This window comes from Sceloporus undulatus, chromosome 5 (assembly GCF_019175285.1).
Source record: "Sceloporus undulatus isolate JIND9_A2432 ecotype Alabama chromosome 5, SceUnd_v1.1, whole genome shotgun sequence".
Classification (NCBI taxonomy): domain Eukaryota; kingdom Metazoa; phylum Chordata; class Lepidosauria; order Squamata; family Phrynosomatidae; genus Sceloporus; species Sceloporus undulatus.
This window is the reverse complement of record NC_056526.1, coordinates 183,099,684-183,124,657: the sequence shown is the minus strand read 5'-3', so window position 1 is coordinate 183,124,657 and position 24,974 is coordinate 183,099,684. Positions and strand designations below refer to the sequence as shown.

The following is a 24,974-nucleotide window of genomic DNA, read 5'->3' as shown; positions in this document are numbered from 1 at the left end:
ATATTTGTGGACATTCAAGAGTCTTTTAATAGAACTACCAGTGGAAACTCAGCAGACAACTGGATAGTCATGGAATGTAAAGAGAGATGTCTTTTCAGAAATCCTAACTGGAAGAAAGAGAGGAAATGGAAAGAAGGCACAACTAAACCTTTCTTTGAAGAAAGAGGAAGCCCGGTTCTTATCCGGGGAGGGAAAGTAAATGATATGATTTTTTTAAAATATGCAGTTAATGGTAAAGAGAAATAGCTCTTTATGGAGACTTCTAAGTGTGCATGCTTTTTTGTTCATTTTGTTCAGTATATGAGGGCTCCGAGGTCCACTCAGACTTCCATCCTTTTCTAGGTCAGTAAAATGAGTACCCAGCTTGTTGGGAGCAGTTGGTTTACACATAGTAAACTGCTTAGGGAGTGCTAGTTCACTGATAAGTGGTATAGAAATGTATTTGCTATTGCTATTTTGTATTTAGAAAAATGAGAATTTCGAATACTTGAGTACAAAATTTCTTGTAAACATAGGCAAAGTAGGTTATGAAGACTGTGGAGTTGTTCTTGAAAGAGGAGAAATATACATTTCTTGCCTTCCCACAAACCCACACCTCCCCCTTCATAGCATATTTTCCAATCCATCTCCCCTACAACTTTAGCCCCTGATTAAAAAGAAAAGAAAATCTGCACATTCAGGAAGAACATACATAAATGTACAGTTCAATTAACAAAGCCTCTGAAAAAGAAGAACCTTTTTAAAAAGTCTTTTGATGGCTGCCCAGTTTCCCTTTTCCTCTTTGTCCTCTGTTTAGCTGAAATTTTTTTCCACAGTATCAGAAGTGGGAGGATGATGAAGGAGGGCTGGAGAAACATGGTGTTTCATTGTCTAGTTGTAACAGTGTGTCTATAGTAAACAAGGCAATAATGCTTAAGATGAGAAAGAACAAGATTCTGCTATTGCCAATCCTGCTGTAGCCTTGTGTGCTTACAACAGGCAACGTAAACAGCAGCTACCTCCAGAATCCCTTATTGACCATACATAAAATGCAAAACAGGGAGAAAAAGGAAGAGCAGGTAAGTCTGTCTCACCAGCTGCCCCTAGTGTGTTTTTAGAAAGTACACTGTAGATCTTTACATTTGGGCATCAAAGTAGACATAAAAGGAAAGTGGAGGGTGGTGAAAGAAATAGTCATCCATGGATGAATTTTGGAAGAAGCTTTCAGGTGATCTATAGAAAGTTTCAAAATGTTTTTATATGTGTATGTGAGAATTAGATGGCCTAGTTGTGTTGTTTCATGTGTGAATATTGTTAGTGTTGAGTACAAAATTTGCTGAACCACGTTGAACTACTTCTCCTTCTCCTCTTTTTCTTCTGTGATGTAAGAACCTATTCCCATTTTTTGCATATTATTTCCACCCCTACCAAATTTTCTGTTAAAGAAGTAATGCCCAGGAACACATCTTCCTCATTAACTGAGATATATCTATATTGCACTTGGATATAGCAAGAAGACCAAATGTATGCACATTTTCTTCTTTTGCTTGAATTTTTATTGTTGAATTTAACATGCATGCTTTGAAATTTGCTCATTGTTTCTTAAAAGTGGAGAAATAGATGCCTCACATTAGGACATCTGCCTGATGCATTGCCTTTTCTTCCCTAAACTTTCCTGTTCTTGCACCCTATCCCAGATCATTTGGCTGTAAAGAAAGAGGTGAGATGGAGAGATCAGCCTTCACACACTATCATCCCCATCTGCATCGTGGCAGTGAGGGTGTCAGTAGTTCATCTGCACTGAATGAGAGCCAGAAAGCTCCAGAACGTCCCAGACATATCAGTAGAACTTCAGCATTTTCTGTACCTTCAACAGAGACAAAGGGCCATCGTTCTGATTCTAAGCAAGGCAGCAGACATGTTACTCCTTCCAGATCTGGCTGGTCTTTTCCTAATGCTGCAAACTCCATATCCTCTCCTGCAAATGTTCAGGTTGCTGCAGATGGCCTAGTTCCAAGACGACAATCCAGATCTGACAAGGATGATAATAGTAAAGTTCAGGCCCAGATTCTGGGGAATACCAGTTCTCCCCCCAAGGAGCCAATAGAAGAAGCATCTCAGAGGTGGAAAGCCACAGTTTCTCAAAGACACCTCCCATCTAAGCTTAAATGGATCAAAGACAATGGCATGCCAAGGAGCTCTGTGCCTCCTCAAGCACCTGGGCAGAAGGTTTTCCAAAGGTGGCAAAGTTTTCCATCTCAAAGCAGCTCCTGTTCTGAACCAGAAACCCCTTCTAGTCAAGGAAGACTCTCCCTCCGCATCTCGGAATCCTGCCTGCAGATGTCTCCTCCATCATTCCCCCAGGAAGAGGATGATGATGATGTTTTCGTCAAAGAGACCCAGCCTCGTGCCACAGGCCCTGCTTCTGACAGTTCACCCCATCCATTGCCATCTCCACTTCCTGAAGTGAGCCCCAGCCCCATTGCAAGCCCTGTGGAAGAATTCCCTCCTCCACCTGCCTCGATACTAGAAGCTAATTCTCCGACAGCACAAAACTCTACAAGCCTTGAAGAGGAGGAGCCTGCAGCAAGGTATGAAAAGTTTATTTTCCAATGTTCTATCCATTTATTTGTTGTGTTTTGCTTTCATAGTATCTCAACAAATTTAAAACTTGTTCTCCATTCATCTTTGATCTTCTAGCTCCAATGTGAGTCTGCTTCCCAAAATTCTTTGAACTTATTGAGGGCAACTGTTCTCTCAATACTTGGCATACATGTAGAAAGGATCTTGGGATTATTAAAAGGAGGAAGGAAAGGAATGTAGCAGCATCTTTAAGACTAACTGGTTTTTATTTTTGTATGAGCTTTCTAGGTTATAAGCCCACTTCTTCGGATGCAATACAGAATGATCAATTTTAACTTTTAAACAAACATATGAGAACAGTTTGCATAGATATGCATGTTCAGCCTGGTGAAGAGAAGATATGACACGATTGCAATCTTTAAGTACCTACTGGGCTGTCACTGAGGACAAGGTGCAGGTTTGTTCTCTGATGCCCCAGAGGATATGACCATGAGTCATGCTTTTAAGTTGTAGAAAGGTAGATTACATTTGAGCATTAGAAGGAACTTTTTGATGGTAAGAGTGGTTCGGCAATGGACTCAATTACATAGAAAATTGGTGGAGTCTTTCCCTGGATGTATTCAAAAAGAGGCGGATGTTTTAGCTGTAATACAGTATTGCAATAATATTTAACATGACTGGCTGATGGTCAATATGCAGTATCTTGTACTATTTGATCATTTATCCTTCAGCAGGCATTAAAAAAACTGTCAAAAGATGGCAGTGGCTGCTAAACCTCTTTGTTTGATAGAGAATAGCATGTCCAGATTTGATTGGTGAAATTGGTAAATTCTGAATATTTACAATCAATTCCACCTTTATCCCCAGACTAAATGAAATGACTGACATGATCAGTTAAAGTATTTGCACTCTTTGTCTTCTTAGGCATGATCCTATGCCAGTCTTTCCCAACCTGGTGCCTTCCAGATATTTTGGACTGCACCTCTCTTCATCCTTGATCATTAGCCATCCTGGCTCACACTACTGGGAATTGAAATCCAACTCATCTAGAGGACACCAGCTTAAAGAAGGATGACTTATACAACAAACCTTAAAGATCAATGAGATAAATTCTGAATAGAGTGTGGCTAAGTTACATTAGGAAAAGTTCAGATTATTGCTTTCTTAAAACCTTGGAGGTAGTTCTGTGTGGCAGAGCTTCAGGGCCCTTAATTTAAAACGATTCCCTATTTATTAACAGGAACTTGACAAGGTTTCCCGGGAACTTAAATGACAAGGGAAAAGAACCAAACACAGCCATTATCAAGAGCAGCTATGCTCTTCCGCTTCCATCTATGTCAAGCTCAGGATCCAAAGCAAACAGTGTCACACTTTCCTTGGAAACACAACATCAACAGTCTCTGGCCATCCAAGAATCAGTGGACAAAGTCTTTCCCAGTCAGGCAGGGGATCTTACTGGGACAGATAATGAGTCTGAAAATGAAGGCCCTGATAGCTACACAGAGAAGATTAAAAGTCCAGAGGATATCAAAGAGGAAGCCTTAGCCAAGGAGATTATCCACAAGGACAAGTCATTAGCCAGCATTCTGGATCCAGACTCCAAGATGAAAACCACCATGGACTTGATGGAAGGGATTTTCCCCAGTGGTGACAGGTTGCTTAAAGAGAACAAGAAGAGGAAAACAATGCAGAAAAGGACCAACAGTAGTTCTGTTCTGAATGATAATAGGTAAGCACAATTTTCTTAAGACGTCCACCCTCTGCATGAACTTGACATATATGCATTTGCTCTCTTATAAATCAAGTTTCGTCTGACCAGCCTGTTTGGTCAGAAAACTCTGAAATTATTTGGATCTATTAGGTCCCCCTCCCCATTCATTTCTGAAATTCTTGCTATAGACAGTTTGTCTTGATTTCTTGATATCTTGATTTCAGTAAGACTTTTAACAATAATATTATTGCAGACAAGCTGATGAAATGTAGGCTAGACAGTGCTAGTGTTAGCTGGATTTGTAATTGGTTGGCAGATTGAAGGCAGAGAATGCTCACAATGGTTCCTCTTCATCCTGGAAAGAAGTAACTAGTGAGATCCCACAGGGCTCCGATCTGGGCCCTGTGCCATTCAGCATCTTTATAAATCACTTGAATGATAGAATAGAAGGCTTGTTTATCAAATTTGCAGATGACACCAAATTAAGAAGGGTAGCTAATGCCTCAAAAGATTAGATCAGAATTCAGGATGTCCTTGACAGATTGGAGAGCTGGGCCAAAACTAACAAAATGAATTTCATCAGGAATACATGTACTATTAGGCACTTAGGCAGAAGAAAAATAATATCATAAATTGCCAGGGAGATGCCAAGTATTAATTAGATTTTATGATTATATCATATATGTTTACTAATATCCAGGAAAGGTGTCTCCTTCTGTCCTTTTTAACAGCTAACTATTTTTAATTGCACATTGAATGTTGGGACATTTTTTGTCCTTTGTATTCTGTGCCTTTTGTTTTAAATGTTAAATGTTTTATGCTTTTTGATAAGCTCATTTTGTTATGGCCTTCAGCTAGTACAGTAAATGTTAACTTGAAACATTATCTTTTGCCAAACTTGAAAAAGAATATAAAAATATAGGATGGGTAACACTTGGCTTCAAATCAGTACCTATAGAAAAGATTTATGTAGGGAATCTTAGTAGATCACAAGGTAAATAGGAGTCAGTTGAGTGAGTGAGCTACTTCTTTCTCTCCTTCCATTTCTACATGATGTCACATTCTAATAAACCTAAGTTGTCCAGCAAGGAGAGTGTTCGCCCACTTCACTGGCCAATACTGTGTGTGAAGCATGCAGAAGAGTTATCACCCTCCCTTTATAAGTCAACATGTTCTACATGCCCATGTAAAGTGTCCTTTTGGATGGCCAGTATAAACAGATTAAGACACTTGGAGGTCAGTGAAATACTAAACACTCAACCCTCAGCACACAATTCTTGTTGAGGGTGATGAGTTGGCTGCTTCTTGACCATCATTGTTCCATACTGTGTGCCTCAAGAGAACTGAACACATTGTGCATGAAAATAAATTAAATGTAAAAAAAACAAGTTAAAGTATTTCTCAGTTTCCTCCTTCATCATGCATGTTTTACTGTGCTCATTAGGTGTATCTTGTAGGGTTATGAGCTAAATTCAAACAAGGTAGCAGAGAAGATGGTTCCCTTTGGGTAGGGACCTACATTAGCTGCATGTGCACGATAGAATAAATTCAGGCATTGTGCCTTTTTCAGTGAGGTGAGGGTTTTTGTTTTGTTTTAGTAGATGAATGCAGCAAAGAAAGTGAATGCCATTTAACTTGTATGTAAGAAGCATAGTTAATAGAATAAAATAGAATAGTTTCCAAGTCAGTAGAAGTAATAGTCCCACTATACAGTGCACCCATGTCATATGCGGCTTTCAGCATACGCTGAAAGCCGTGCACCAGAAGAGGCAGTGGTGCACATGCCAGGGGTACTATCAGGGGTACTTTGATTATGTATTCCTGAATGTCAGGGAGTTGGACTTGATGGCCCTTGAGGTCTCTTCCATCTCTATGATTCTGTGATTCTGTATGAATCTGGACAGCTAACTGCTGGGAATGCTTTAGCTGGAGATCTTGCACCGAAGAGGAGGTTGCCCTCTGGCCCATGTGTCCCCTTCCAACTCTGTTGATTCTGTGACTGAGTCAACACAGATAGGATTCCTTGAAGATACAGAAACCTATGCTATACAAGAGGACGTTGACTAATATGGACAATTTTTAAATTAGTTGACTTGCACCATCTTGTGGCTACTATATGTTAATGTAACTTCCCAAGACTGAAAGAAAGTTGTGTGGAACATATGGTTCCCAGGTTCTATTCACTCCCTAGATGCTGAAACCCACAAAACATTTTATAACATTTTGTTTACAGTATTTTTAGATGAAAACCAACCCCAAACATCCACATGTGCACAGACATGCAGAAGCACCATCCCCAACTTATCAGGACCTCCCATCCCCTCAGAAATACTTTGTTTTCTCTCCTTTTCTCCTTCAAAATGGCAACAGGAAGTGATACAATATCACTTCTCAGCCATTTTGAAGGAGCAGTGGAGTGGAAACAAATTATTTTTGTTTTTTGTGGGTTTTTCGGGCTCTGTGGCCATGTTTTAAAAGAGTTTATTCCTGACGTTTCATCAGCATCTGTGGCTGGCATCTTGCACATAGCCCGAAAAACCCACAAATACTATGGATGCTGGCCATGAAAGCCTTTGACTTCACAAATTATTTTGGCATGCTTAGAGAGGGGGGTGCAGAGGGAGGAGGGCTGGGGATATAATATTGGCTCCCCATCCCTGTACAGTTGACTAGCCCTGTAGTACATACAACCTAGTTTTTGATTCACAGAATGAGGCATGAACGGAAAGTGAAAATATCCTTAGTTTTTGAGTGTCTTAATTAGCACAAGAATATCATAGATATGTTTTGGATACGTTTGTATATGTGTCTTTGTGTCCTGCTTTAGGAAGGATGAACCTGCTGTGAAGGAGTCTCTCATGACACTGCTCTCATGTCCAGCTTACTACAGTGTGTCTGGACCCAAAGCTGAACTCCTGAACAAAATCAAGGATATGCCTGAGGAATCAGGTGAAGATGATGAAGGTGTGGATATCAATGAAAAGAAGGTGGGTTTTTAAATATCCCCAACACAGAGGTGATCAGTGTCAGCAAAGACTGGAAGCTGAGCTGTGTGAATTTGTTTGGGGTTATTTGAGGTGTGAACTTATTTGGGATTAGGTACCATCTATACATCATCTTATAACAATTCCCTTTTAAATTACTGCTCAAAATACTAAATTTTATATTTTTGGTTCCACCTTATGTACTTTTCTGCCTCTAATTTCAAAAGGCATTTATATACTTTTTAAATTAAAGGTTCATCAACTTTATTCAGCTCCAAACAGAATTCATTTTCTTCCAACCTCTGTTTCTATCATCTTGATTAAATCTATTGTTAAGTTGCATGTAAGCGAACCAGTTAAGAGCTTTGCCTTTCTTAAGAAATATCTCTCTTGATTTAAACTTTCAGTTGTCTTGCTCCAAGTACAAAAAATCCTTATAAAATATCCATCTCTAATCATTAATCCATTCCTTCCTGAAAAAAGCTTCCTGCAGTGAGGTGGCTAATATTATCTTAGTAAAAAGTCTCTGTTATTATTTATACCAAACTAACAAAAGAGCCCTTTCTAATACAATGATTTTTTAAATTTGAGATGTACCTTAACTATGGTCCAAAACACTGCAGAAATAATCCAGTTTGAAACCACTTTAACTGCCCTGGCTCAGTGCTAGGACATCTGGGAATTGTAGTTTATTGTAGCAGCACAGCTCTCTGACAGAGAAGGCTGAATGTCTCACAGAATGGCAGTTCTCAGAATTCCCTAGCACTGAGCCAGAGCAATTAAAGCAGTCTCAAACTGGATTATTTCTGCATTGCGTTTTGGACCTATATCATACCAAAGATAACCATGCCACGCAAATCTTAAGTCATGAGCATCAAGTTCTTTAACTAGATTCTTATATCTATAATAGATATAACATATTGGTAAGGAAGTCAAGCTGATGACATGGGAATGTTTAATTTGGAGAAGAGAAGATTGAGAAATGATGACATGACAGACATAGTTAAATAACTGAAGGGATGTCATGGAGTTAGTCTGTTTTCTACTGCTCTGGAGATTAGAATACAAACCAGTGAATTCAGTTTGCAAGAGAAGAGGGTCCACCCAAACAATGGGAAGAACATCTTTACTGCAAGAACAATTTGACAATGGCATAGACTGCTTTGGAGGGTATGGACTCCTCCGACTCCTCCTTTAAACAGAGGTGGATGGCCATATTTCAGGAGTGCTTTAGTTGTGTGATCTTGCATGGTAGGGGGGTTAGATTAGCTAGATAGTCCTTGCAGCTCCATCCAGCTCTTAAGATTCCAGGATTCTATGTTAGCTCACGTTTTAGTAGAGGCTGATTTTTGCTTGATTCTGTCCCACCAGGCTGAACTTATTGAGAGCTTGTCCCATAAGATGGAGACTTTAAAAGAAGCCAAGGAGAGCTTGCTGGCGGATATCAAACTCAACAACGCCTTGGGAGAAGAAGTAGAAGTTTTGATCAGTGGTCTGTGCAAGCCAAACGAGTTTGAAAAATACAGGATGTTCATTGGAGACCTGGATAAGATAGTCAGCCTCTTGCTGTCACTCTCAGGACGCCTGGCCCGGGTGGAGAATGTTCTCAGCAGTCTCAGTGAAGATGCTGATAATCAGGAACGGGTACGTAGATTCAGAAAAATAGTACATATCCACACCTTCATTCTGAATGCAAAATTTAACCCCTTGAGTACATAATATCAGCAGTAAAACACCTTGCTTCTCAAATGGCAGTTATAGAACGTTTTCTGTTCTTAAGCAATAATGACAACAGTATGTAAAGTTCTTTGTTTTTATTCAGTGTTCATAGATAGTATGGCACAGTGGTTTGAGTATTAGTCTATGTCTTTGGAGACGAGGATTTGATTCCCTGCTCATGAAACCCATTGGGTGACCGTGGGAAAGTCACAGTCATCATCAGGGGAAGGCAATAGCAAACGTCCTCTGAACAAATCTTGCCAAGAAGATCCCAGGATAGGTTCACCTTAGGGTCACCATAAGTCAGAAACAACTTGAAGGCAGACAACAACAACAAACATAGCCAGTACACTGGAGAACAAACTACTGTTTAGTATGGTATTCCTGCACCTGCTGGGGTGCACTATGTTGTTACTAAAGTGAGCACTACTGTTTGACCAGTATCAGGTAGCAAGTATATCCCCATTTTATTCCCTGCTTTGTTGGGTGTACAGAGCAGTATGGACATTCCATGCCTGCAAACCAAGATGAACACTCAACAGGACTTTGGGACTGAAGGTGCTCCTAAGCTCTATTCACTGCCCCTTTTGTATAAGGAGGTTCCTACACAAACAAGCTTTCTGGTTAATTTCAAATAAAAAGATGGCTCTGCACAACCCAGAGCTACCCTCCTTCCCCAAATGGTGATACCTTTGCACATCAGAATTCTCATGTTCAGACAAAACCAAACTGCTGCAGACTTTTTCCACCCAGAACTTGGTAGATATACTTTTGGACCAACTTCCCATGCCCAGATCCCTAAAGGATCATAACCAATACTCATACTAGCTGGGGGATTCTGGAAGCTGCAGTCCAAGAAAATAGCTTCTCCAAGCAGTTGTGAAGCCATGCTTTAAACCAGAAATGGGCAACTTGTGGTTACTGGACTGTAGCTCCCATCTCTCCTGGTCAGCGATGCCTCCCACCAGTCCTAGCATAGCCGGTGGTGAATCATGGTAGAAACTGCAGTCTGTCTAGAGGGCTGTAAGGGGCCCTCTTCTGATGCCTAAGACTACTTCAGTTCAGAATGACATAAAAAAAATGTTGGAATTTTCTCAGCATGAAGATATTTGCTCCACAGAAAACTACTCAAATATGTGAAAGCACATTAAAATTCTCCACCCCCACCAGCATCTACCCTCAAATACCCCGATTTCCCTCTGCCGTTCCTCTCAAAATGGCATCAGGACATAATGTCATGTCACTTCCTGTTATTTTGAGAGTGTCTACAGAGGAAAACAGGACTATTTGGACTTGCTCTGTGTTTGGTGAGGGGGTTGCAGTCTGTATGGGGATTCTGTGGGGCAAATTGGCCCTTGATTCCATATGTTTGCCCACCCATTTGCTAAACCTTTCTTTTTCCTTCCCTTCTTTCTTTGCTCCCCTGCCTGTCCCCAATATGGGACAGAACTCTCTGAATGAGAAGCGGAAAATGTTGGCAGGCCAGCATGAAGATGCCCGTGAATTGAAGGAGAACTTGGACCGCCGAGAGCGTGTAGTCTTGGATATTTTGTGCAATTACCTCTCAGAAGAGCAGCTTCATGACTACCAGCATTTTGTGAAGATGAAATCTGCACTTCTCATAGAACAGCGTGAGCTGGATGACAAGATCAAACTAGGGCAAGAGCAGCTCAAGTGCCTTCTGGAGAGCCTTCCCTCGGACTTCATCCTTCCAAGCAAAAAGGCAGCAGAGCCTTCGGCCCCAGCTGGGAGCAACAGTAGTAACAGACCTCAGCCTCCAGCTTCTTCCCTCTGACCTTCCCTAGAGGGGGTTGTGTCAAAACCTTCTTGAATTTATTTAATCAGAGACAGCTTTTAACTTTTTAAATTGATGTTTCACCATTTCTTTTTTTTTTTTTAATTAACATAGGGAAAATGAACAACATGAAAGCTTTCTCTTTCTTCTCCTTGAAATTACAACTTAAACCTCTCTCGATCACATGAGAAGGGACTGGATTTCTGTGGCTAAAAGAGATGTAGAAGAGGCCAACCACATCTGACTGCAAAAGGCTGGCTTATCATAGATAAACTCAAGCTAGTCCCAAGTTAAAAGGAGTCTTGGGGGACCCTCTGAGCACTGGTGGTCATTAAATAATGAAGGATATACAATAATGAAGCCTTAAGATATTAATGGGATACCTGCTGTCTTGAACAATATCGGTATTTATATTTTTTAAAGATACAAGATAGAATTCTGTAAAGATTTTGTACATACGCTAACCAGTTATTTGATTCTACTTCAACATGGATGTAGGAAAAATAATGTTTAATTATTATTATTTTGTTACTTAACAGAGGAACCCTCAACACACCCCTAAAAAACATGTCACACACCATAAGTTGGAATAGTGGTATAGATACTTTATAAAAGATTAGCAGGGAGGAAAATGCTTCAGGGCCTGATCCAGGGATGATAGTGCACACAAAAAAGGTTGTATGCAGCCACTTATTTTGTGTAGTTTAGCCCTAACATTACATGTAGACACTGAGTTGTGCTGGCAAGCAGGAGATGCACTCTCAGTTTTACTGGGTGAGGATCCCCAATCATAGTGCTATGGATCATACCCACATATGCATAGACATGCACATACAATCCATGGATCTGCCTCCCAACCTTGGCAGGTCATTTGTCATGACCAAGGGCAGTGATAATACTGAGTGCAAATCTATTGTACACAAAAGACAAGTCTCTGCCCACCCCACATCACAGTGCAGGTTTGTGAGGGCGGTTCCATGCGGAGAATGCCTCTCCCTACCACACCCCATCCCTAGTGCATCAGTCAGTCACTGGCTTGGGGCATTTTATCTCTTTCAGAACCCACTGAATGTATCAGTAAGTGACCTTTCTGAAAAACGTTTGCACAACAACATACCGTCTTCCAGATCTGCAGTGAACAAGCACTTGTGTGAACCAAATAACTCAGGAGTCAGCCTCAAGCCGAAGCAAAGAGATTTCCCCCTTGACTTTGTCTTTCTATCCCACTCTTTCTCTCTCTTGGGCTCAGTGACCATTTAAAAACAATAAAACCAGAAAGCATGGAATTGCATGCAGCTTGCAATATGTTTGAATGACTTCTTGAGGTGGTTCATTTGAATGTCCTTATTTATAGATTGCTTTTAAAAATCCTTAGCCTTCATTGTTTCCCTTTAAACACCATAGTACTTTGTTTTGTTGATTCATTTGGATTTGGTCATATCCAAAGTGATCTGTATCCAAAACTGAGATGCAGACAAAAATGCAACTTGAATTAATTCTCACACTCTCTCTAAATCTCAGTGAAAATGTATTGTTCTTTTCTCCTATACAGATGACAGATTCTGCCTCCAGATTGTTTGTTTAAAATATGTTGAATTTATGTGCAACGTACTAAGGAACTGGGACTGTTTCCAATTTCTTGCTTGCTTTGGTGTTTGGAGGCAAAGTTCTCTAAGACCTTCCCTAGCTGTTTTTCAACTCATTTGAGCAGAAGAAATTAAAACCTGAGAAAGGTTACTTTTAGAGATTGCAACTTCCAGAGTCCCCAAGAATTCTGGGAATTGTAAATAATAAATAATAAATAAAAATTTTATTTATATACCGCCCTTCTTCAATCAGGGCGGTGTACAACAAGATTATGCAATACACTGAACACCAAATCTGTTACAATTCTGAAACTAATTTTTGCAAGCTCAGGCAGAATTATATGTTTATATTTGTAGCTGTGGAGAATCTGTAACTGGGAGCTTTTCAACTCTTTCCATATTGGCCTCTTCTCTGCAAATCCTTCTCCTCCTTATCATTTCCCTCCATGTCTAGGTGTCTTTGGATCTTGGAGCCCAGCTCAAGAAAAGGGAGAGTGTTTTTGTCTTTTTTTTTTAATGGAGGGTAGAAGAAAGGTGAAGTATGTTCCTGCCATCTGCCAGTCCTCCCTACAAATTACCTGATCCTTAATGAGCATTATGACAGGCTTAAGAACCCTGCATTATCTTTGTAATGTTCAGCTCCACTTCAGGCTACATTCCAGGATATAGGAATATATTTTAAGAGCACTTGTTCTATTTTTCCTTTTTATAGCACATAAATAGCTGCTATAATGTTAACTAACAAGACAAACAGTCTCTTTAAACAAATGGAATTCATACTGTGTATGTAAAAATCCACACTCTTGTTTCATCCTTGTAGTGGCTGCCCTTCCAACCAAATGTGTAGAACCAAGGAGACAGACGGAGAAGTGTTGGGGTGCTACAGAAAAAGGTGCTATTGAGTCATGTTCTACCATGGCTCAAAACATAGAGAGGGGTGCCTCTATGACTCCTCTTCCTCCCTAAATGTTGCCCCCTGGGTTAGTGTGATGGCCGCATTTTGCCCCCTGTGTATGTTACCTCAGTTGTCCACTGCAGGGGATAGCTAAACTGCATTGAGGCAGCCCTTTGTCTCTCCCCACAACCCCACAGTTGCCTCAGTTTTTTAAAAAAAGGCAGAGCACATGCTCAGCTGTTTGGATCTGGCAACTGGTATTATGTGAATGAGTAATAATAATAATAATAATAATAAAATTTTATTTATATACCGCCCTTCTAAAAAATCAGGGCGGTGAACAACAAGAAGGAACAATGCAATTATACAACCCAAGATAAAATACATTAAAACCAAAACGATAAAATAACAATAACATGTCGGCAAGACAATGGGGCAAGACACTGGGGGGGAGAATTACTGGTCAGGGTAAGCTTGTTCAAATAAGTGGGTTTTTAACCCCTTCCTGAATTGAGGTAGGGAGGTGGCTGAGCGGAGCTCATAGGGCAGCGCGTTCCAGAGGTTGGGGGCAGAGATGGAGAAAGCCCTCCTAGAGTAGCCCTTGACTCACTGGCCAGACTTTGTCTATCTGTGATTTGATGATCCTCCTCCTCCCATATTGAAAGGATCATCCCTGTGCACTACTCAAATGCTCCACTTGGGCATTATTCGCCACTGGTCCAAAACACACTGCAGACATAATCCAGTTTGAGACTGCTTTAACTGTCCTGGCTTAATGCTAGGGAATTCTGGGAACTCTAGTTTTGTGAGACCTTTAGCCTTCTCTGCCACACACCTCCAAGATTCCCTAGCACTGAGCCAGGGTAGTTAAAGTGGTCTCAAACTGAATTATTTCTGCAATGTGTTTTGGACCTCTGATTTAGACTTTCTATCTCATTTGCAGATGCTGCTCACTGTAATGATTCTCTTAGGCAGATAGGCCCCTTTTAATTTTTTTGTTTTCACACAGATTAAACAAGGCTATGAGGAGATGATTTAGCAAAAGACACACTGTGACTCCATCATAAACATGAGAAACTGTAGCATGTCCAAAGGAAGGCGACTAAAATGGTGGTCTGGAAACCATGTCCTATGAGTGAACGACTTAGGGAGCTGGGGATGTTTAGCCTGGAGAAGAGAAGGTTAAGAGATGATATGATAGCCCTGTTTAAATACTTGAAGGGATGCTATATTGAGGAGGGAGCAGGTTTGTTTTCTGCTGCTCCAGAGAACAGGACCCGGAACAATGAATCTCCAGGAAAAGAGATTCCACCTCAACATTAGGAGGAACTTCCTGACAGTAAGGGCTGTTTGACAGTGAAACACACTCCTTCCTCAGAGTTTGGTGGAGTCTCCCTCCGTGGAGGTCTTTAAGCAGAGGCTGGATGGCCATCTGTCGGGGATGCTTTCATTGAGAGTTCCTGCATGGCAGAATGGGGTTGTACTGGATCGTGGCCCTTGTGGTCTCTTCCAACTCTATGATTCTATGACTGCTCTGTTTTCAACAGTGCAAGACTGCTAGCCGAGACCAACCATGCAAGTACCTCCATTAGCAAGTACCCTTTATGCCATGTGGCTCACCTTTGCCTGTTCCCTAAGAGCTGCTAACCTTACCTGTTGTTCTGAAAAAGGATATATATATATATATATATATATATATATATATATATATATACAAAATATATGTATTTGTGGGAGCACTACCTCAGAGCATCTACTATGCTGCCAGTGGGAAAGATCTAATTAAGGGAAGACCTGGGATGTCCCACGTTGGTGGCACTGGTTTATATATGTAAAATATATTGTCCATCAGCTGAAGCTGGATTTTTAATTCCTCACCAGCCAAATAGAGGCTTATCCATAGCAACCTAGATACTGAGTCTAATCAGATCCCCCCCCCCCCCCCCCCCCCCGTTGTTATCTTTTATCTTGCCAAAGAAAGATTGCGCTGAGAAAACTATACAAATCTATTTTGTCCATTCTTTTTAAAGAAACAAAGAACAGAGAGAATAACAAGTTGGGATGCATAGTTTAGCAACAATTCAGCCCCATCAAATTGTGCTGATCACTTCACAGGTATAGTAGTCTGAGTGTTGGGGTAGGATCCCAGGAGACCATAGTAAGTAAAGTTACAGATGAGGAACTTCTGAAAGATTCCTGCCTGAGAGCTTATTAAGAACACCCATTGAGGCTGGTGATAGACATACTGATTTCCATTTCTCCTTAGAAAGGCCTGGGACCTCATAGCATTTAAAATGTTAATTTGTATTATGAGTATGAACTTTTGTAGACTACAGTCTACTTTATTGACAGCCTCTGGTCAATAAAACTTGAGTCCAGGAAAGCAGATGCTTTTATTTCATTCATCTATCTCCTACAAATACTATCTTTTCTTTTGAATGAACAGCTACAGACCAACCAGGCTTTGACTTTGAATTCCATACTTACCATTCCAGCAATGCCTGCTAGAGAAAACAACTACATTGGCAATATATAAGGTGGAAGCATCTGTAGCCCAACCGAGCTGGTTGCTGTACAGACAGAAGCCTAGCATGATCAGTGTGAGCAAAACCAGTAGCATAAGATGTTCTCCCTTTCTCTGTCTTCAATAACCTCCCATGCTGATGGAAGTGCAGCCATTCTGAAACACTGGTGTGTCTTCGAATAGGTTTCTGTATAATTGATTGAAGACTGAGATCAATGACAAACTCAGTTAGCTTTCCCAATAAATCCACAATAGACATTAGCTCATTAAAAACACAGTGTTTGCCTGCAAAACTCTCTTGGTGACCATGCGGCATATGGATAGTGGGGTGGGGTGCAGTGAGTAACTTCGCATCAGATTTACAAAAGTTTCTCAAATCTGGAGAAGATACTTGTGTGTCCTAGGGAAATGGTTAAGGTGTTGACAAAACATGCAATGTGATTTTTGTTGGCCTTAAAAAACCTATGCCTGTATTCTGGCAGGCCAAGATACCTGAATTTGGGGGTGGGATGGGGGTGTGAAACAAGGCTTTACACATGTTCATTGCGAATGCTTGCTTGGTTAAAGATGCTTGTTTTGGTTTTGCACTGCCACATTTGAAGATTGCCATGATTCTTGTGGGGGGATGGGGGTAGGGGTGGGAGGGTATGAATGATCAAAGTTGGAAAAGAGGATGGTGATGTGTACTTGGAAACAATTAAAGGATAATAGTTCTCTGTGCACTTCTTCTGTCGTGCTTTTGAGTATGTCTTTCATTCAACTCTTGGCCTGCAAAATATATTTGCATCCCATTATAGGTAATGTAGAACAAGCATGGTGTAGTGACTATGATGTTGGAGGCCAGGGTTCGATTTCCTGCTTGGCCACAGAAACCCACTGGTTGACTTTGGGGAAGTCACACTCAGCCCAGAAAACCATGTGATAGTTTCACTGTTTGTTGTTGTTGTTGTTGTTGTGTGCCTTCAAGTTGTTTCCAACTTTTAGCAACCTTTAAAGCAAACTTATCACAGTTTTCTTCACAAGATTCACAAGGAGGTTTGCCATTGCCTTCCTCTGGGGCTGTGAACGTGTCGGGTCACCCAGTGAGTTTCATGGCCATAAATCTGAAATGACTTGAAAGCACACAACAACAACAAAGGGCATATTTTGGCCACTAAAATATTCCCCAGTTCTCCAGTCGCCTTACTAGAAAGATGAGGAACTTCCTTCAGCTTGACAACTGAATTTATTTTCAGAAACATTGTTAGGGGATGAGATGGATTCCAGGGAGGGAGAAAAAACAAACTTGCAACCAAAACATACCAGTATATTTTAGCTCTTGCTGCCAGAGATTGGCCCAACAAAAGTATCATCCCAATATGGGCTATTGGTTTTGTTTTCTGGTCAGTACCCCGTACTACCTACCCCTGTAATTTTGTCTGGAATCCTGCAGGTTAGTCCCAATTAGATTCAATTACTGAATGGTAAGTCAACCCATAGCTCAATCCCATTGATTTAATTGGTCTACTTTAAGTAGAACTAACAACAGAATTCAGGCCATTAAACTTAGGCACTGAACTTGGAAATTGTGAACTGGGGAAGCAGAATTTACCCAATACCGGGGTTTTTTGTCTTAAAGGTTTGTTCCCACCAACACAAGGTAACACTACGCAATGTGACTTCTATTGACATACAGTTGGCCTTTTATATCCATGGGTTCTTTATCCATTTTTGCAATCATCCATGGTTTGAAAATATTTTAAAAATATAAATTCCAAAAAGCAAGTCCCAATTTTGCCATTTTACATACGAGACACTACATTACTACCCCGTTGTATTTAATGGAACTTGAGCGTCCACAGATTTTGATATCCACAGGGAGTCTTGGAACCAAATCTAAATAGATAGCAAGGGCCCACTTGTACACAGCCCTTCTGTGTCTCATGGAGACCAGGCAGGATCATAGAAGCATTTGGCTATGTCAGCAGATTGCAGTTCTGAATAATTTCTGACTATGGGGACATAGCCAAACACTTCCCCAATCCTGCCTGCTTCCCCATGAGGCATGTAATAGCCAGTCATGTGTGGAGGGAGACTTCAGAGGTAGTATGGCAGGTACATGACTCAGGTGAGCATGCGTATCTATTATGCTACACAGAACTATACAAGATTGCAGCCGATATGTGATAATTTGTTATATTGTTGATTTGGAAAAAAAGTGAGACTTTATAATGGCACCTGCAGAGTTTATTTATAATTGGGCCCACAGAAACCACAAAGATCTAAATGACAATACTAACTATAACATAAGAGGTTGAAATTCTTCCTATCCTCACTCCTGAAAGCTCTTAAGTCTGTATTTATTTGATAGGGATGGAAGGATCTCAGCTGTTTCCAATGCAACTCTCTGTCAATGCTCAGCAAATGCATTCATTGCAAGAAGCAGCTGAAAGAGTCTCATGCCAGCTGGCACCCAGAGATTTGTGAAGTCAGAATGGAGTGAAGCAGCTGCCTTTTACTTCTCACTGTTCACCTCTTAAGTACATGTACGGCACACATAGTAGTGCCAGGATCTTTGGCAAAGGCAGTGCCTGTTGACTGCTTCTGCAGATGGCAAGAAACACACACTGGACAGACTGTAGAAGTTCTACCCACACTGGGTTTTTTTTAGCTCAGCAACAATTGGACTCTTTTAAAGCTTGATTTTGAAAGTCATTTGCAATTTTGGTGACTCACGAACAGCCTACCTCTACTTCATACCTTTCAACATTCCAACATGAAAATCAGGAATCATGGGGCCAAGCAACAAAAGAGTATGGTCAAGATGGCAAAAGTGATTAATGATGGAAAAAACACAAGTTAGAGAAGGCTGCAGCACTTTGCTTTTGCTTGAGCCGACAGGGAAGGGCGAGATTCCACTTCTTTCCTCTCCTCCCTGTTGAATTAATTTGAGTTCAAACTACTTTCACACTCTGAACTCAGTTTGCAACAAGTGAAGTAATCTGGCAACAAAGGGGGCAGATGAAAGGCAGAGATAAAAACTAGGACATTTAAAATCAGGTTAAAAGGTGGGGCAACATAGGATTAATTGGCAGTGCCAAATTAGGACAGTCAGGGGTATGCTACTTTAAAGTTTCCTAGTATTTTGAATTTGTGCATATGAAACATTTTAATATTTGCCAAGGCCCAAATCCTGTTGATGACTTATGCATGTATCAGTGTTTCTATGGAAGCAGCAGAACATTTTTGTCCAATATGGAAAGCTGCATTCAGTTCAAGCTTGTGTTCTAAGAAGCAGTTCAGTTGTGCAACACTGCCATTTGACACAAAGATTGGATAGTACCATTAAAGAATTACACTTTGCAAGTGGAGATTCACTGCCCAAATATCCCCAATTTGTGTCTATCAGCAATCATCACAACACAATAGTTGACATCAGTTCTTTCTTGTGCTCACCAAGGGGCTAGGTTATGTATCTGCCTCTCATCAAACAGAACCTGGAGCCAATTTGAGAGCTGCCAAATTTAGGATGCAATATTGTGGTTGTGATGGTTAATTATAGTTGGTCCCCTAGAACCCAGAAATTATAAAATTGGCAGCCAATGTGGGGCCAACCATAACTGAATATTGCAAACACAATCACAACAGAAATCCCAGTAACAACAATATAGCAAATTATATATTACATTTAACAGATGTGCACTGTCTCAAAAGTTCCATGCATCCCATGAGGTGCCAGTGGAGGACTTGGTTGCAGGACTCTTCTGCCTGTGCTGCTTAGTAGAACTGCAACCTTAATGCCATAATTAAAAAACAAAACAAAACAAAGGCAAATGCGGTATAGAGGATTTATTCTGTAAAGCATTTGCTCTTTTGTTCCCTCCTAAATATATAAGTGAAAATATCACTTCCCTATTAAAAGTGAAAAGGACCTGTTCTTAGCTTTGTCAAATGCAGTACATGTGTTCCCTTCCAACTCTGTGATTCAAAAGAGCCAGGTCATAAAATGAATTCCTCCAAATACACATCAGCTGCTACCTTATTTTTCACAACATATGATTCTGAAAACAGGAATGTGCCTTCCAGCACAATAGCCAGATTGGGCATTTGGAAGAATGTAGACAGCCATACATCAGTTGTATATTATGAGCACAACTGTCTCCATTTCCTTCCTAAAACAGGTGGTCTATCCTTCAACCGTTCATACCAACAAACCTTGGAAAACCTATGGGCCTCCTTAAAGCCTTCCAGCACTCCTACACCCTTCTCAACCATCTGCCCCTCTGTTCTGCCTCATCTCAGAAGAATTTGCCAATGGGATCATTATAGAAAGACACCTCATCTTAAAAAGTGTTTCCTTTCCCATACAATAAAATATGTTCACCATTTTGCTATTTCTAGAGTTTCCATACATTCTGCTTCATCAGAGCCATGAAAGGTCAGCCTCTGTAGGTGTGTGTGTGTGTGTGTGTATACACACACATACACACAGGAAGGACTGAAAGCAGAGGTCAAAGGGAAATGAATATGCAAAAAATATACAGGCTGTGACAATTGTATAAAAGTTTAAATGTACAAAAATACACAGCCAGTGTTCACAAAACTGTGATGGGCAATGTCAGGATGGTTGTACTGTCAACACTGCATTGTGAAAGGTTATTGTGCTTCCTTTTCCCACATAACAAAATTGTCATGTAGCCACACCACTTGTTTTTTGCATATCATTTCCCTGCCTCAGCCCACACTTTTCTCTATGACCAGGTATGTATATATTTCCCAGCCCATGAACAAATAATTCAAAAATAATCACTGCCTGCACTTTATCTTGACCTCAGTCTATGATCCTATTCCCAGGCACACATATCATATATATAAAATTGAAATTTTGGCTATCTATTTAAAAATCTGCCTGTGCTTTATAGATTAGAGCAAAGCCGTTCATTATATAGACCATAAAAACTCTTGGTTGCTTTAAAGGTAATGTATGCCACAACGTTTGATTGTCCTGATGCATAACCTATACTCTTCTGGCCAAAAGGCAACCATCAGGACAGAATCTTGTTGTCTTGCACATATGTAAGTTTCCCAATTAAATTGTTTGGAGCAATGTAGTACAGTCACTTTCAGCTCAAGGTTGCAGAAACAGAGTTGTGCATGCTGTGTCAATTTTGGTTGTGCATCCAGTTGCACAATGTAGCCATTTAACCCAAGGGCTGTAACTCCACAGCCTCAATGTGAGATCCCAGTTGCTTAATATGGTAGCTCAGCCACTTTCAACTGAAATAGATGAGATGGTCTCCTGGAAGGTCCTAAAGGCATCAGATCCTGTCTGATCTTGGAAGCTAAGCAGAATCACTCCTGGTTAGTACTTAGATGGGGGGCTGCTAACAAATACCAGCTACTGTAGGCTAGACTTCAGAGGAAGGAACAGGTAGTAGCTCCTCTGAGTATTCCTTACCTAAGAAAACCCTATGAAACTCATGGTGTCAGCATAAAATGACAGGTGACTTAAAGGCACATACATACATACACCTTGATGATGTAGATCAATGACTCTTAAGCTAAGAGGAATGGAAATTTCTACCCTCTAATGCAACAGGGACTAGTACCATATTTGTGCCTATTGGCTACAATTCTTTCCTCCCTTCCTATGAACTTTCCAGGGACTGCCAGCTGATGGCTTGGGGACTGTCAGTGGTGCATAGAGTTGCACTCTTTTAGATCATTCCCATAGGCAAACACCTTCCACCTTCAATACACAAAGAGCCAGAACTGTTCCATTTTCATAGCAACATGCTACTTCACTTCTTACTAGACAAGGTTGGACTAGCAGTGGAAATATGACATTGTACTCACAGCTTCAAATCCAGATTTTTATTTTATAATACAAGAACCCATTCTCAAGGCAGGCTATTGTAGTAGATACAAGCAAGCAAGAAGCCCCTTTGCTGTTAGCACTTTTGAGTGGTCAGGATGCCATAAGAATGAGAACAGCAAGGCATCAGATTTTACAAAAACATGTTAAGTGGCCTGTCCCTGAAAGCACGGGATGGCTTTATTCAGCCATATAGCATGAATATGAGCACCCATCAGCAAAATTTGAGAACTCTGATTCTGAAGTCCCCCTCTACTGCTATATATTCAATGACATCAAGGCCCAGTCGGTTAGGGAAGGAGATCTCATGGTCATCGGCCAGTTTCACTTTTACCTCAGAGGTATTGAAAGTGAAGGAAACCTGGAAGAAGAAAAAGCAGAGATAAAAGAGTAATGATGACCACTCTGAGAAACTCTTTTATATGCCTGGTTAAATTTTAACTGAATTATGGCTCTTAGAAAAACAATGCAAGTTGGCCCTTTGGAGTCTGTCCTCTCCAGAACAGCATGACTTAAATGGCTCTGCAGGCAGAAGGCTAGCTTCCCAGGGAACTTTGGAAGACACAGAAGCCTTACACAAAAGAACAGGCATACAGAATCGGTGGCCATGATACTCCAAGGGGAAGGTATTCCATAAACAGGGTGCCACAGCAGAGAAGGCCCTGTCTCGTGTCCCCGTGTGATGTATTTTTCCCACTTGGGGGACATGGAACAGGGCCTGATCAGCAGATCTCAGTTCTCAGGCAGGCATAGAGAGAGAGTAGTGTTCCTTCAAGTAAGTAATGAGATCACAACTTGGGATGCAAAGCAGCTCACAACACAGAATAAAATGAAGCAGAACTTTAAACATTATAATTCTAATTTAAAAAGTCTTTTAAAATCCAGTTAATAAACACGTCTATTAAAGAATCACTTTATTTAAAAATATCTGAAAACATTTTAAAAGCAGGAAAAATGAACATAAAAAATATAGCACACCGACTCATTAACAGACCTTTCTACACAGCCAAATTGCCAAAACTCTGTTAAAATAAAAAGATCTTTGCTTGCCTATGAAAGTAGAACAAAGAGTTTTACATAATTAGTATTTCTTGGCCTCTCAAAATGGAAACAGCTTAGGTTAGAGCGATAAGGAAAGCCCCTGAGTTCCACTTTTGCTCCTCCTCAAGCCTCCCTGTTTAATTTCTTTTTTCCCGAAGGAGAATTTTACAAAAAACAAATGCCTGAGAATGGCACAATAGGTCTTCAAATTACCCATAAATGTGGCTGCAAAAGGATTTTGTAGCAAGAGTAACTGAAAAAAAGAAGTTGGTAGCATGAGCTGTCGTAGAATTACTGGCAATTTCTTTCTTTCCGTTAGTCTCAAAGGTGCTACAAGATCCTTTTGCATACTGATTTTCCAGACTAACACAACTATATCTTTGAACTCTACCGCCATAAATGTGGCTGTTTAAGTCCCAAAAAATGTTCACAATGTTGGCAGAAAATAACAGAAAATAACAGAAAATTGTAGCAAGATGTGATGTTCCATTACTTCCTCTGTGTCTGAGGGGTACAAGTGTGTCCCATGGGGGAAAGAGGAGCAAGAGTCAGCTCCTGTACCACATGGAGTTTCCAACCCCTGGCTCAGGGGCTGATGTCTTAATCTATACATTATGGGGAGAGCTATCCCACTCCTATGCTCTCCCCATAATTCAGCCAAAAACCTCCAGAGAATCTGCCTCTGACCTCTCATTCACCTTGGTTTGACTCCCTGCCAAGCCCTCACCTTCAGGTTGCCATCCTCTTCAAATGGAAAATGGGAGTCTCTTTCCTCATCTTCCCATACTCCATCTCTCCTGGAATTGCACACAATGGTGTTCACGTCCCCCTTGCAGTCAAAGCGAGGATTGAAGTGTAGCACCAGGTTGTCACAGTCCTTGCCCAGATTCACCTCAAAACTGAGAGGAAATTAATTATTATATATTATCATTACTGATTCATATATTATAACCCAGTTTTTTGCCTCCTGTGGAAATCCAGGATTTGTAGTTCGGTGAGGCCAGAGAGGTCACTGGCTAAGAATTCTAAATGACCGTACATAAATTACAAACATGAAGCAGCATGTGGAATAATAGTACTATAACAGTGTAGTGTGATATTTCCAAATATTACAACAAACACTGTACAAAGTCCTTTTTTAAAAAGTCCTTATGCAGACAGAAAAACTTATACAAAGCAATTAAACAAAGTATAGAATTGTAACCATTTAAAACAAATCCACTGAAAAATGAAAAGATAAAATTCAGCAAGATAGCACTCTGCAGGTTGTGTCTCCCTTATCTGGAATTCCAAAATCCAGAATACTCTAAAATCTAAAACTGTCCACATGGGTGGCTGAGATAGTGGCAACTTTGCTTTAAGGTGGTTCAGTAGCCACAAACTTTGCTTCATGCACAACATTATTAAAAATATTGTGCATACAATTACCTACAGCTATGTATATAATGTGTGCATGACACACTAATAAATTTAATCCCAAATCTAATGTTTAGCGTTGGGTCCCATCTCCAAGAATATCTCATTATGTAGATGCAAATATTCCAAAATACAAAAAAACCCTCCAAAATCCAAAATAGTTCTGGTCCCAGTCATTTCAGATAAGGGGGACTCATCCTGGATTAAAAGCTCTGGCAGTCAATTCCTAAAGGTCCACCAGAACAGAAAAGCTTTAAGTTGCTGATGGAAAAAGAGCAAGGAAGGATCAATCCTTGTTTTCCTAGGAAAGATGTTCCAAAGCTTGGGACCAGCTACTGAAAAGACTTGAACAGTGGGGTAGGACCCCCAGGGGGGTGAGGTGGAGTTGCCCAAGGGAGGTGCAAGACTTGCAGGCCCTGGTGCCTCCTACTACTACTACTTGCAAACTTTTTATGTATAAAATTTACACATGCATAAAGTTAAATATTGAATTTACTTAAATAAAGCTGTTCTCATTTGGACAATGTTATTTCCTTAGAAAAGGTTAAAATATGAGTATGCATGAATGTGTGAATGAAAATACATTTCGCCCTCCATATCCACAGATTCTTTATCCATGAATTCAACCATCCATAGTTTGAAAATATTCCAAAAAGATATACATTCCAAAAAGCAAACCTTGATTTTGCCATTTCATATAAGGGACACTGTTTTACTATGCCCATTGTATTTAATGATATTTGAGCATCCACAGATTTGGGGGCTGTACAAACAGCCCAACAGGGGTGGCTCTATGCTGCCTCTGGAAGCACTGGGTTGGGGACACAGCAACCGGACGCCATGCCCCCAACTTGGGGGAAAATGGAACCGTGAAACACAGCTCCTAT

At 40.5% G+C, this 24,974-nt stretch overlaps 2 protein-coding genes across 3 annotated transcripts in view; one reads left to right on the top strand and one right to left on the bottom strand.

Annotated features, from left to right (window-relative positions):
- SHROOM3 (shroom family member 3) overlaps window positions 1-13,521 on the top strand; it is a 136,937-nt gene extending 123,416 nt beyond the window's left edge. For both annotated transcript variants that reach the window (XM_042470082.1, XM_042470083.1), the window contains exons 6-10: window positions 1,677-2,570; window positions 3,803-4,291; window positions 7,101-7,260; window positions 8,629-8,901; window positions 10,424-13,521. In XM_042470082.1, the coding sequence (XP_042326016.1) occupies window positions 1,677-2,570; window positions 3,803-4,291; window positions 7,101-7,260; window positions 8,629-8,901; window positions 10,424-10,771 (2,164 nt within the window). In that variant the 3' untranslated portion in view covers window positions 10,772-13,521. The remainder of the gene's footprint in view (window positions 1-1,676; window positions 2,571-3,802; window positions 4,292-7,100; window positions 7,261-8,628; window positions 8,902-10,423) is intronic.
- Window positions 13,522-21,614: 8,093 nt separating this feature from the next.
- The window catches only part of LOC121931949 (16 kDa beta-galactoside-binding lectin-like), a 6,470-nt gene continuing 3,110 nt past the window's right edge, over window positions 21,615-24,974 (bottom strand). The window contains exons 3-4 of the mRNA XM_042470125.1: window positions 23,399-23,570; window positions 21,615-21,991 (exon numbers count right to left, since the gene is read on the bottom strand). Coding sequence (XP_042326059.1) covers window positions 21,845-21,991; window positions 23,399-23,570 — 319 coding nt within the window. The 3' untranslated portion in view covers window positions 21,615-21,844. The remainder of the gene's footprint in view (window positions 21,992-23,398; window positions 23,571-24,974) is intronic.